The sequence below is a fragment of the Ovis aries genome, chromosome 24, assembly GCF_016772045.2.
Source record: "Ovis aries strain OAR_USU_Benz2616 breed Rambouillet chromosome 24, ARS-UI_Ramb_v3.0, whole genome shotgun sequence".
Lineage (NCBI taxonomy): Eukaryota > Metazoa > Chordata > Mammalia > Artiodactyla > Bovidae > Ovis > Ovis aries.
Window position 1 is genome coordinate 27,178,762 of NC_056077.1, and position 12,657 is coordinate 27,191,418.

At 45.2% G+C, this 12,657-nt stretch overlaps 1 protein-coding gene across 2 annotated transcripts in view; it reads left to right on the forward strand.

The window, feature by feature from the left end:
- Positions 1-1,720: 1,720 nt before the first annotated feature.
- ITGAL (integrin subunit alpha L) overlaps positions 1,721-12,657 on the forward strand; it is a 42,905-nt gene continuing 31,968 nt past the window's right edge. Inside the window, exons 1-9 of one of the 2 annotated variants that reach the window (XM_027961106.2) lie at positions 1,721-1,935; positions 3,288-3,390; positions 4,118-4,209; positions 4,312-4,379; positions 7,730-7,847; positions 7,972-8,102; positions 8,838-8,983; positions 11,064-11,196; positions 11,356-11,506. In XM_027961106.2, coding sequence (XP_027816907.1) covers positions 1,881-1,935; positions 3,288-3,390; positions 4,118-4,209; positions 4,312-4,379; positions 7,730-7,847; positions 7,972-8,102; positions 8,838-8,983; positions 11,064-11,196; positions 11,356-11,506 — 997 coding nt within the window. In that variant the 5' untranslated portion in view covers positions 1,721-1,880. 2 annotated transcript variants of the gene reach the window in all.

A 12,657-nucleotide genomic window follows, 5' to 3' on the forward strand; every position in this document is an offset into this window, starting at 1 on the left:
CATTGCAAGGAGGATTCTTAATCACTGTACCTCAAGGGAAGTCCCTGATTTTTTAAAATTTATTTTTTCTTATTCACTAATTTTTTTTACCCACACTGCACTACATATACGATCCTCGTTCCCCAACCAGGGATCAAACCCAAGCCCCTTACAGTGGATGCACAGAATGTCAAGCACTGGACCACCAGGGAGGTGCCAACTTCATTCTTTAAAAAAAAAAATTTATTTTAACACCCAAAACACTTTGTATTGGGGTATAGATGATTAACAATGTTGTGATAGTTTCAGATGAACAGCAAAGGGTCTCAGCCATACATATACATTTATCCATTCTCTACCAAACGCTCTCCCATCCAGGCTGGCACATAACACTGAGCAGGATTCCATGTGCTATACAACGGGTCTTTGTTGGTTATTCATTTCAAAGATAGCAGTGTGTTCTTGACCCTCCCGAAGTCCTTAACTCTCCCTTCCCCCTGGGGCAACCATGAGTTCGTTTTCTGAGTCTGTGAGTCTCTTTCTGTTTTGTAAGTTCATTTGTGTCGTTTCTTTTTAGAGTCCACATGTAGGGGATGTCATATCATTCTTTTTTTATGACTGACTAATATTCCATTGTATGAATAGACCACATTTTGCTTACCCATTCATCAGTTGGTAGACGTTTGCATTGTTGCCAATTTTGGGTTAATACGAATAATGCTGATTTGAGCACTCTTGTATAAGTTTTTTTGTAAACACATGTTTTCAGTTCTTTTGGATCTAGACCGAAACTGTGTTTAACTTTTCTGAGGGACTGTCAAACTGTTTTTCACAGTAGTTTAAATTCCCACTGGTAAAGCAAAAGGGTTCCAGTGTCTCCACATTCTCACGAACCCTTAGTTCTTTTCTTTTTTTCATTTTCAGTCTAGCCATCCTCGTGGGTGTGAAGTGGTATCTTTTAGTGTTGATTTGCATTTCTCTAGTGACTAATAATATTGAACATTTTCATGTGCTCAGTGGCCATTTTATATACTGTCTTTGGAGAAACATCTTTGCCCACTTGAAAAACTGGGTTGTCTTTTTATCACTGAGCTACAAGAGTTCTTCATATATTGTTTCGTTTTTCCCTTTTTTGGCCACACCTCACGGCCTGTGGGATCTTAGTCCCCAGAACAAGAATTAAATCCACTCCCTCTGCAGGAGAAGCTTGGAATCCTAGTCACTGAACGCCTGGGAAATCTCACCAGAGTTCTTTATATATTCTGGATACAAGTCCTGTACCAGATGATTTACAAATCATATATCTTCCATTCTGTGGAAATTACTTTTTTGTTGTTATTTTTTAGACTCAAAATGAATGATTAAATACACTGTTCTGTAACTTGCTTTTTTTCTTTTCTTTAACAGTGAGTATATTACGGACATCTTTCAATGTCAAGGGAAAGCTATTTCATCCTTTTCCCCCCACCCCCATCTTATTTTTTTCTTTCCTTCCTTTTTTGTGGCTACATAGCATTTCGTGACGGTTGTACCACAGTTCATCTGACCAGTCTTCCCCTGAGCGTTAATGAATCCTAAGTTCTTGTGTTGGTGAAGGACTGAGACACTGCAGCTGTTGGGCAGCGCGACTGTGCTGTCTTCCCCAGGATAATATAAAAGTGCAAGAGGCACAGGAAGTGTCTAACCTGCTGAACACTTCCTCTCCAAACCCCATGCATGCGGTTTCACAACCTCCCTAGGCACAAGCTCTCTCCCCCGGATTCTGTCACCAGCCTGGCGCCTCTGTGAGAAAGTTCCACTGCAAGACGCCCTGGGGATTTATCATTTCCCTCTTTCACCCATTCCGGTCGCCAGTAAATCCCAAGAGCCCTCTGGGGTGGCTCCCTCCAGCCGCCTGAAAGATGAATTCCTACACCATCGTGATGAGGTTCCTGCTGTCTGGGCCTTTTGTCTTTGGTAGGCAAGGGAGATGGGGAGGGGAAGGGGCATGTCTCTGTGCTGAGGGAAACAGCAGGTCTTTGTAGAACTTAGAACGGAGTAAATGAGAAGCTGATTTAAGTGTGGCATGGGCCATAGGCAATGCGGGGGGCTGGGGAATCCTGGAGAGAGGGGAAGGAAAACAAAGAAAGTCAGACAAACAAACAAACTACAGGCAGGATCTGAAGGTCTTTTTAGGCAAAAGAGGGAGAAAAAGGTCACAGCAGTGAGAGATGGGGGAGGGGGCCCTTAAAAAGGGGATGTGCCTGCGTGCTAAGTCGCTTCAATTGTGTCCAACTTTGTGTGAACCTTGGAGAAGGAAATGGCAACCCACTCCAGTACTCTTGCCTGGAAAATACCATGGACAGAGGAGACTGGTAGGTTACAGCCCATGGGGTCACAGAGTCAGACGCAACTTCTTAGAGACTTCACTTTTGCACGTTTGTGCGACCCTATGGACTGTAGCCCACCAGGCTCCTCTGTCCATGGGATTCTCCAGGCAAGAACACTGCGGGGGGGGGGGGGGTGCCATGCTTTCTGGGGGGAATGGTTAATGTGCACATAGATCTGGCCTAGGATCTGGTTCTATGCATGGTTCTACCTCTCATTGTCATCTTGGACAAGTCCCTTCTGGGGCTCAGTTTCTTCATCTGAATAAACGAGGCCTGCATCTCTGACACCTTAAGTTGTATGAAATAAGCCCAAGACCTGTAAGGAAAGCAGGGCTGAAAAAAGACAGTTTGGGGCCTTTCAGATGACACCAAGGATCACTGAGGTTGGGGAGGTGATAGGGGAATTTGAGATCTAATGGTTATGGCAGAGACTGGTGCATGGGGGTGGGGGAAGTTAGGGAGTGTTACCTAAACAAGGAGGCAGCCTCACAGAGTCAGGGGATCTCCAACTTTCACAGGGAGGAAGCCTGAGGCTAATGATCTGAGTTTTCAGGGCGACTGGGCCCCATGTCCCAGGGAGAAGCGGGTGTGTGAGGAGCTGCAAACCCTTGCGGCATTCCCATCACCACGGGCGGCCCCTTCAGATTGCTCCTCCCTTAGGCGCCACCATCTTCTCATCCTTCCTTTGCTGAGAGGCCAGTCTTAAGTTGTGCGCCCTTTAGAGCTCTGGGTAGTAGGAATCGCGGCTTCCATATGCCCTGCAGTCCAGACCCCCAGGAGAGGTTGGAGGTCCTGCAGCTTCTGGTCCTGCCCCAGGTGTGGGTGGCTTGACCACACTAAGGGCTGTGGCTGGCGGCCAATCAGCGCCTGCCGCTGTGGGGGCTTGTAAGGTAAGGAGGAGCCCCTGGTCGGAAGTGGCTGACCCGCTTTTTGTCTCAGCCCCAGCCTGGAGCTACAACCTGGATGTGCGACACGTGCAAAGCTTCTCCTTCCCACTTGCCGGGAGGCATTTTGGGTACCGTGTTCTGCAAGTGGGAAACAGGTGAGCTGTTGCTGCAGGCCCTCTCTGCCCTGGCCAGGACCTTTCTGTTTCGAGGAGTCTGTGGTGGGATCCAAGCAAGGCCATCTGATAGTAGGATGAGAACTATCCATCGTTAAAGGGCCCCAGAACTTCCCTGGTGGTCCAGTGATTAGGACCCCAGGCCTCCACTTCAGGGGCAGAGTTCAATCCCTGGTTGGGGAACTAAGATCCCACATTGCGGTGTGAAAAAAAAAAAAGAAAAAAAAGCCCTATAAGTGCCTAATAGAAGGGGATACATATGACAACCCCTAAAACGCTTAGCCACAATTTCTCAATTCCAGACTCTCTCCCAAACTAGACAGTGAACTCCTTCAAGGCAGAGATTTTGTTTCTCTCTCAAATCCCCTCTCCATCCCTAGTACATAGCACATAGCAGGTAAGCCATATGTGACTTTTGAATTGATTGCTGATTGAATGAAACCACAGTGTCACATTCTGGCAGATCATTCTCTCGGCCTGTTTTTCTGTACTGTCAATGGAAAAGATCCTTAACTTTCTAGAATTCTGGCATATTGGATTATTTTTCTGGGATCCAATAAGGAAGAGATGGGAGCTTAGCATCCACCCGGATAGGGAGTGGCTGAATTGCTTCCAGAAACCTTTTGGGAGATCTGAACCCCCTTAATAGGTCAGAGTGGTTGGGCAAAGACCTGGGCAACTCCATCTCACAGGTGGAATTTCTCATCAGGGTTGTTGTGGGAGCTCCAAATGAAGGGAACAGGATGGGAAACCTGTATCAGTGCCAGCCAGAAACTGGAGACTGCCTGCCAGTCACACTGAGTGAGTAACTGGTTTGGGAGGAATGTGCTCAGGAAGTCGAGGCTGGCCCCATCACACCTGGGTTGCCTAAGTTTCTCCAGGTGAATCTTCTGGTGCCCACAGGTTCCAGCTATACCTCCAAGTACTTGGGAATGACCTTGGCAACAGACCCCACAAGTGGCAACCTTTTGGTAAGATTTTTGTATAGTGTGATATCAGTACCTATGAAGCTTTTGCTAGGAAAGGGAGACAAAAGAAAGAAAAAAGTGAATTAAAGATCCTATACAGATGAATGAAGAAAATGTGGTACATATATACAGTGGAATATTGCTGTTGTTTAGTCTCTAAGTCGTGTCTAACTCTTTGCGACGCCATGGAGCCCACCAGGCTTCTCTGTTTATGGGATTCTCCAGGCAAGAATACTGGAGTGGGTTGCTGTTTCTTCTTCCAGGGGATCTTCCTGATCCAGGGACCAAACCCAAGTCTCCTGCATTGCAGGTGGATTCTTTACCATTGAGCCACTGGGGAAATCACACAATGGAGTATTTCTTAGCCATAAGAAGGAATGAAATTGGGTCATTTGTAGAGATGTGGATGGACCTAGAGTCTGCATGCAGAGTGAAGTAAATCAGAAAGAGAAAAACAAATATCATATATTAACACATGTATGTGGAATCTAGAGAAGTGATATAAATGAACCCATTTGCGGGTCAGAAATAGAGACGCAGACGGAGAGAACGGATGTGCGGACACAGTTGGAGAGGGGAGGGTGGGACGAATTGGGAGATTAGAATGGACACATATACACTGTCATGTGTAAAATAGATAGCTAATGGGTAGCTTTTGCATAGCACAGGGAGTTAAACTCAGTGCTCTGTGATGACCTCGAGGGACGAGATGAGGGGACTGGGAGGGAGGGCCAAGGGCCCAAGTGGGAAGTCCAAGAGGTCCATGTATACGTATAGCTGGCACTATACGTACACTTCGTTGTACAGCATACATTAACATAACATTGTAAAGCAAATATACTCCATTTTTTAAAAAAGATCCTATGGAAGATTAAAGGCACCAGAGAGATTTGGATTCAGTTAGCATTTATTGAGACCCAACTATCAGCTCTTTTTAAGACCTTAGCTACCTCAGTTGTTGTTTTTTTCCCCAAATGTGAAATATCTGTGACCATTCATACACAAGATGACTTATGGTGGTATACGACTTTAACATTTTAATAGTTATACATTGATTTAATGGTTTATTAGAAAAAAATATACAAGTCCCTCAAATTCATGATTTCTTGGATTGCATTGCTTATGAGGCTAAAGTTTTAAAAAGTAAATTTTTTTTTTTTTTAGACAAAGCAAAAACCCAAGAGGTAATGCAAAATGGGACTGGAAGTAGGTCCAGGAGAAGGAAGCAAAATAACTTACAGCATAAATAAGTTAAAAATGAACCCGTTATTACTGAACCAAGAGACTCACAATACATTTCTATCCATTGCACATAGCCGCTTTGTCATTAGAAACAAGAGTTTCAGAACTGGCCGGGGAGGGGAGTGCGGGGCCAGCAAAATTGCTACATTGTATTCACAATTGGGTTCAGAGGCTGTACAGGGAGGAGAAGCCCCCTATCCCTTTTCTTACCCCTTTGGTCCGTTAAGACCATGAGACCCGATGCCCAGAGTTGATTTTAAGCCACAAAGTCCTGGATTTGTTTTTTTTTTCTTTTTAATTCTGTTGAAGTCTAGTTGATTTACAATGTTGTGTTAATTTGTGCCGTACAACACAGTGACTCAGTTATACATATGTTTTTTCATATTCTTTTCCACTATGGCTTATGACAAGATATTGGATATTGTTCCCTGTGTTATACAGTAGGACCTTGCTGTTTATCCTATGTATAACATACATTATATAGGATAACTATATATAATAGTTTGCATTTGCTAATCTCTAACTCCCAATCCTTTCCTCCCCTATCCCTTCTCTCCCAACAATGTCCTATTATATAACACAAGGAACTATATTCAATATCTTGTCATAAGCCATAATGGAAAAGAATATGAAAAAGAATGTACATATATATATGCGTAACTAAATCACTTTGCTGTACTCTAGAAACTAACACAACATTGTAAATCAAGTGTACTTCAATGTTTTAAAAAAATAAATCTTAATTAAATGAAATATTAAATAAATAATAGTATGTGTGATATGCCCATATGGCAGAAATTGTGAATTCCTACACAAATGCCTAAAGCTTGAGAAACCCTGCGTTATCTCTTCTAATCCTTAGGACAGAGGTGAGATGGGGATCAGTATACACATTTTACACAGGAAGAAACAGGACCCAAGGGGTTAAAAGCCTTTGTCAAGATCACACAGTTTTAAGGAGGTAGAGTCAGGATTTGAATCAGATTGCTATCTGAGACAAGTCCATTGTTCTTCCCAATTCATCTCAGCAGTATCCTGACCCAGGTGTATGAGAGACAGAAGGTTAAGTGAGTGAAATAAAGGGTTGGCTGAAAAGTTCCTTTGGGTTCAGTATGGAAAAACCCAAACAAACATTTTGGCCAACCCAATATTTATCCAGTATTTACTTGGAGTTTGGTTACTTAGCTATGATTACACACCAGGCACCGTACTGGGTTCTGATGGGGGAAAGGGGAATGAGATACAGAGACGACTATGACATGATCCAGACCTTTCAAAATTACAGTCTGGCAGGAAAGATAGTCATCAAAAAGGAAGCAGCATTGAAGATTCTAGGAATAGTCATTTGATTTGGTGTAAACGCAGAATGTGTCATTGGGAATAGAAGCAGATGGGCCTGGAAATGTACAACAGTGCCCACTGTAAACAATATGAATGCCAAACTAACGAGTTTAGATTTCATCCTGGAGGCAGCGAGCATCCATTGGGGTATAGCATTGGTAGTGAGGATGAAGAGACTGATACAAAAGACCTGGAGGCTGAATTACCTTGCCTTGGTAACCAGTTGGTTATAAGGAATGAGAGTCGAGGGATAACGATGCTAAAAGGCAACGTAGACTTGGTATTTCTATTTGATGGCTCAAGGAGCTTGCAGCAAGATGAATTTCAGAAAATTATGGACTTCATGAAGGATGTGGTGAAGGTTTTTGTTCTTGGCTGATGATGCACAAAAGACACACAGCAAGAGGAAGCCCCAACCCGTTTCATTTTTTAATAATTTAATTAATTTTTTTTTTTTTTTTTGCTGCGCTGAGTCTTCATTGCTGAGTGGGCTACTCTCCAGTTGTAGTATATAGGCTTTTCATTGCAGCACCTTTTCTTGTTGCAGAGTACAGGCTCTACAACACATGGCCTTCAGTAGTTTCGGCTTCTGGGCTCTAGAACAAAGGCTCAGTTGTTGTGGCACATGGCTTAGTTACTCTGAGGCATGTGAGGTCTCCCGGGATCAGGAATCGAACCCGTGTCTCCTGCATTGGTTAGCAGATTCTTTACCACATGGAGCCACCAGGGAAGCCCGCCTCAACCTTTTTGAAACTCTTTGCTTCCTTCAGGCCTGTGATCCTGGGCTGTCTCGAACATGTGACCAGAACATCTATCTAAGTGGTCTCTGTTACCTCATCCACGAGAATCTGAGGGGTCCCGTGCTACAAGGGTACCCTGGTTATCAGGGTAAGGAGTGGGGGGCCCAGTGGGGAGCAATACCTCCAAGTGGTTGCCCTTTCATGGGAACAAGCATGGGGAGGCCAACCCCTGGAGACCCTTTACCAAGTCCCTCCGTGTCTGACCTCTGTAGAATGTATAAAGGGCAACGTAGACTTGGTATTTCTGTTTGATGGCTCAATGAGCTTGCAGCAAGATGAATTTGAGAAAATTGTGGACTTCATGAAGGATGTGATGAAGAAACTCAGCAACTCTTCCTACCAGGTAAATATAGTAGTTAGGATTCCTGGCGGTAGGCAATAGCTACCTAAAGGCATAAAGGGAAATTCCAGTACTAATACAATGTGTCTCTATAACCTAAGGGCATGACTATTACTGGACTTTTGCTTCCAGAATTCTCCCTAATTCGTATTTCTGTTTCTTTTTGCCTCTTGCTTCCCTCTTCTCTTTCTTTCCGTTTCTCTCTGCAGACTGGCTCTCAGCTTCTTTAGATCACATGGGCTGGTGGAAAGTGCCCAAGTTCACATGTTCAAGTTGCAGGAGGGCTGTTGGGTTTTTTAAAATTTTTTAATCATCTTCTCAAGCAACCCCTCCCTCTGTAAATTCCAGTTTCACACAGGGAAGATTTTGACTGGCCTCACCTCAGTCCAGTGGCCAACTTCGGCCCAGCCAGTTGTACCCAATTTAGCAGGGTCATATTCATACTCAGCAGAAATATGGCTGCTAGGAACCATCTCCTGTTGGTGAGGTGGGCAAACCCAGAGAACCAGAGCCCAGCAGACAGCATTCTATAAGGGATTTGAAATGTATTTATTTCTGTGTTTGTTTATATACGACCTCATTCCTTCTTCTTCTTTTATACAGCCTCATTTTCAAAAGAATGATTTGAGGCAGGAATGTGGAGTTGGGTTGCCCAGGTCTTGGATAAGAAGTTGAGATTGGAGCAGACAAGTGGGAAGGGCTGTGTAAAGAGCTTCATGTCTTCCTTCTTTTTTCTAGTTTGCGGCTGTTCAGTTTTCTACAGATTTCAAAACAGAATTTACTTTCTTGGATTACAATAGACAGAAGGACCCTGATGCTCTGTTGGCTGGAGTCAAACACATGCGTTTGTTGACCAACACCTTTGGTGCCATCAACTATGTTGCGTGAGTTCCCTTTTGTGAAAGATCCCATCCATCGGTTGTCCTGGGTATTACTAGCTTCTTCAGGTTGCAAGGTGTAGGAACTCAACAGGTAGATCTAGCAAGGGACAGGTTATTGTAAGAATTCAAGGGGAGCTATTTTAGTTCAGGTCCTTTCATTGATTTATTTTTAGTTGAATGATAATTGCTTCAAAATGTCATGTTGGTTCCTGCCATACAGCAACGTGAATCAGCCATAAGTATACATATGTCCCTCCCTCTTGAATCTCACTCCCACCCTCCACCTCATCCCACCTCTCTAGGTCCTCACAGAGCAATGGGCTGAGCTCCCTGAGTTATACAGCAACTTCCTAGTAGCCATTTTTTTTTAACATATAGTAATGTATATGTTTCAATGTCACTCTCACAACCTTTTTTTTAAAAATTATTTATTTATTTTAGGCTGTGTCGGGTCTTAGTTTCTGCATGTAGGATCTAGTTCCCTGACCAGGGATCAAACCTGGGCCCCCTGCACTGGGAGCCTAGAGTATAGGCCACCTGACCACCAGGGAAGTCTCTCATTGGTGATTTTGGACAGAGGAGTGATAATCTGACTTATGTTTTTAAAAGGATCCCTCCAGCTGCAGAGTTGTGATCAGACTGTGGGAAGGGCAAGGGTGGAAGCAGGGAGGCCAGTTTGCAGGCTATTGAACAATCTAGAAGAGAGACGATGGTGGCTTAAGCCAGGGTGGGAATCCTTGAACAGGATCCATGATAAACTGTGTTCAGGTGGATGGAAGCTAGGGAAACAGTTGCATCTGAGATAGAACCAGAGATATTGGCAGCAAGTGGTTTTGACCCGGCCCACCCATTAGATTCTTCTGTCCTTGGCAGCTTCCGAGTGTTAATAGCTCTCCCATTCTCCCCTTGTTATCTCTTCACCTCACACTGTGGCCTCTCCAGGTGATTTTCAGCTTCTGTGCCCAAAGCAGATCATGCCCTAAGTCAGCGATGGTGGGATGGCCACTCTTGGATAAATTGTCCATCTTTGGTTAGCTGCAGAGAAGGCAATGGCACCCCACTCCAGTACTCCTGCCTGGAAAATCCCATGGACAGAGGAGCCTGGTGGGTTGCAGTCCATGGGGTCGCTGAGGGTCGGACACAACTGAGCGACTTCACTTTCACTTTTCACTGTCATGCATTGGAGAAGGAAATGGCAACCCACTCCAGTTGTTCTTGCCAGGAGAATCCCAGGGATGGGGGAGCCTGGTGGGCTGCCGTCTATGGGGTCACACAGAGTCGGACACGACTGAAGTGACTTAGCAGCAGCAGTTGGTTAGCTGTGGGGTGAGGAGAGAAGGATGGTTCAGATAGAGTGGCTGTCCCAGGGGAAGTGGTGGGCAGCCCGTCTTGCTTCAGAAGGAGGCTGTGGGCAGGGCAGGAATTTGCAGCCTGGACCTGTCCAGAATTTAGCCCTCCCCTCTTTCTCTTCTGTCACATGACTGAGCACCTACTCGAGTCAGAACCCAGAGATACAGCAGCAAATCAAACATGGCTCTTTCCTCGGGGAGCTCATGATTTGTGGGGGAAATTGATGTGAAAACAAGCCTCTTTGATTCCCTAGGAAACTTGCCATTGCAGAGATGTACAGGCAGCCTGGAGATGATTGGGGAGGCAGAGGTGGTGTTGAATGAGCTTTCTCTAGAAGAGTGCCTTTCCAGTTCTCTTTGGCTATGGAACCCATCCTTCCCCTGGAATCTCACCTAGATCACCAGCATATCTAACTGATTGAAGGGTAGTTGCCATATGGTTGAAATGGAGAGTAGGAAGCCCAGAGTCTCCCCTCACTGCCCACGGTCTCTGGGACAACCTCATGGCTACCTAGAATTCCGTTGAAGACCACTGGTCCAGAAGGAGAGATATGGCGATCTGGGCTGAGGAAGGAGGCTCAGAAGAGAGCTTTTGAGGGCTGGAAATAGCTGCCTGGTAATTGTGAAGAGGGGTTTGTCATCATTAGCAGGGCAGTGACTTAATAAGCATGGTGAGGCAGAGCTTCAGAGGATCTAGCAGGGAGTCTCTTACATCCCCCTCTTCCTGGATACAGGAAAGAAGTGTTCCGGCAAGAGCTGGGAGCCCGCCCAGATGCCACCAAAGTGCTTATCATCATCACTGATGGGGAAGCCACCGACGAACAGAACATTGATGCGGCCAAAGACATCATCCGCTACATCATTGGGGTACAGGCCCCAGGTCCCTGCTACTTCTTAGGACCCGTCTTCCCTCTCCTATTCTTGAACCCCACTCCCTTTCTCCCCGGGGCCAGGGTCTTGTGAAAATAGTAGAAAATTGTTCTGCAAGTTTGGAGATGCCAGCTCTTCACTCTTCATTTCTTCCAGATTGGAAAGAACTTTAAGACCAAAGAAAGTCAGGAGGCGCTCCATCAGTTTGCCTCCAAACCCGTGGAGGAGTTTGTAAAGATCCTGGACACATTTGAGAAGCTGAAAGACCTATTCACCGAGCTGCAGAAAAAGATCTATGTCATTGAGGGTGAGTGGCAGGCCCTGGGAGAGAGGTTTTGGGGGTGTATAAAGAACCTCACCTAGGACGTTAGATTTGAGGCATGCGGAATAATAATCATGAGCGCTTACAAAGCATGTGTCACTGTGCTAAGAGTTCTCTGGATAAAAGACCTCAGGTAGGAACTTAGGGGAGGGTGATATAGGAGCAGCCTCTATTTTCCTCTGAAGTTCTGTCTTCCTATTGAAGCTCGGCCTGGTCCAGGACGGGGCTCCGAGCTGACCTATGTCTTATTGGTGTCAGCTGTGTTCTGTAGAATGACTATAATTGTTTCCATAACTCAGCTCCCTCGTTGTCATTTAACCTGGGCTTTAAATTATTTGAGAGCAAGCAGGGAGGGGCTGAGTGCAAGGAGCCCATAGGCCCTCTTTCTTGCCCCAGAATAAGAGAAGTTTGGTTGTAGTTGTCAGACAGGAGAGTATTTCCCCAAGTAGCCTAGTCTGCTGAAAGGTACGTGATTCCCTCAGGAAGCCCCTTCACTTAGGACACACCCTTGGTGTTCACATCATGTGAAGAGGCAATGTGTTATATATAATGGGACCAAGCAGAATTAACTCTGCCTGTGTTGTGTGACCTCAGGCAGGTCACGTTCCCTCTCTGAGGCTCGTTGCTCTGTCAAACAGGAATAGTAATAGCTATCTCAGAAGGTGGTAAGGTTTAACCACTGTATTCATTTCCTAGGGCTACTGTAACAAAGTACCAAATATGAGGGGGCTTAAAGCAAGAGAAATGGGTTGTCTTACAGTTCTGGAGCCTAGAAATCAATACTCAAAAGCTTGACAGGGCCATGCTCCTTGGGATGGTTTTGGAGAGAATCCTTCCCTGCCTCTTTCTTTAAAAAAAAAAAAAAAAAAAGGTGAATAATTAATTAATTTGGCTGTGCTGGGTCTTAGTTGAGGCACACAGTATCTCTGATCTTCATCGGGGCACACAGGATCTTTTGTTGCAACATGTGGCATCTAGTCCCCTGACTCAGTCCCCTTGCATTGGGAGGGTGGAGTCTTAGCCACTGGACCAGCAGGGAAGTCCCTCCCACCTCTTCTAACTTCAGCGTTTGCTAACATTCCTTGGCATTCCTTGTCTTGTAGCTACATCATTTTGGTTGCCTGGCTGTCTTTTCC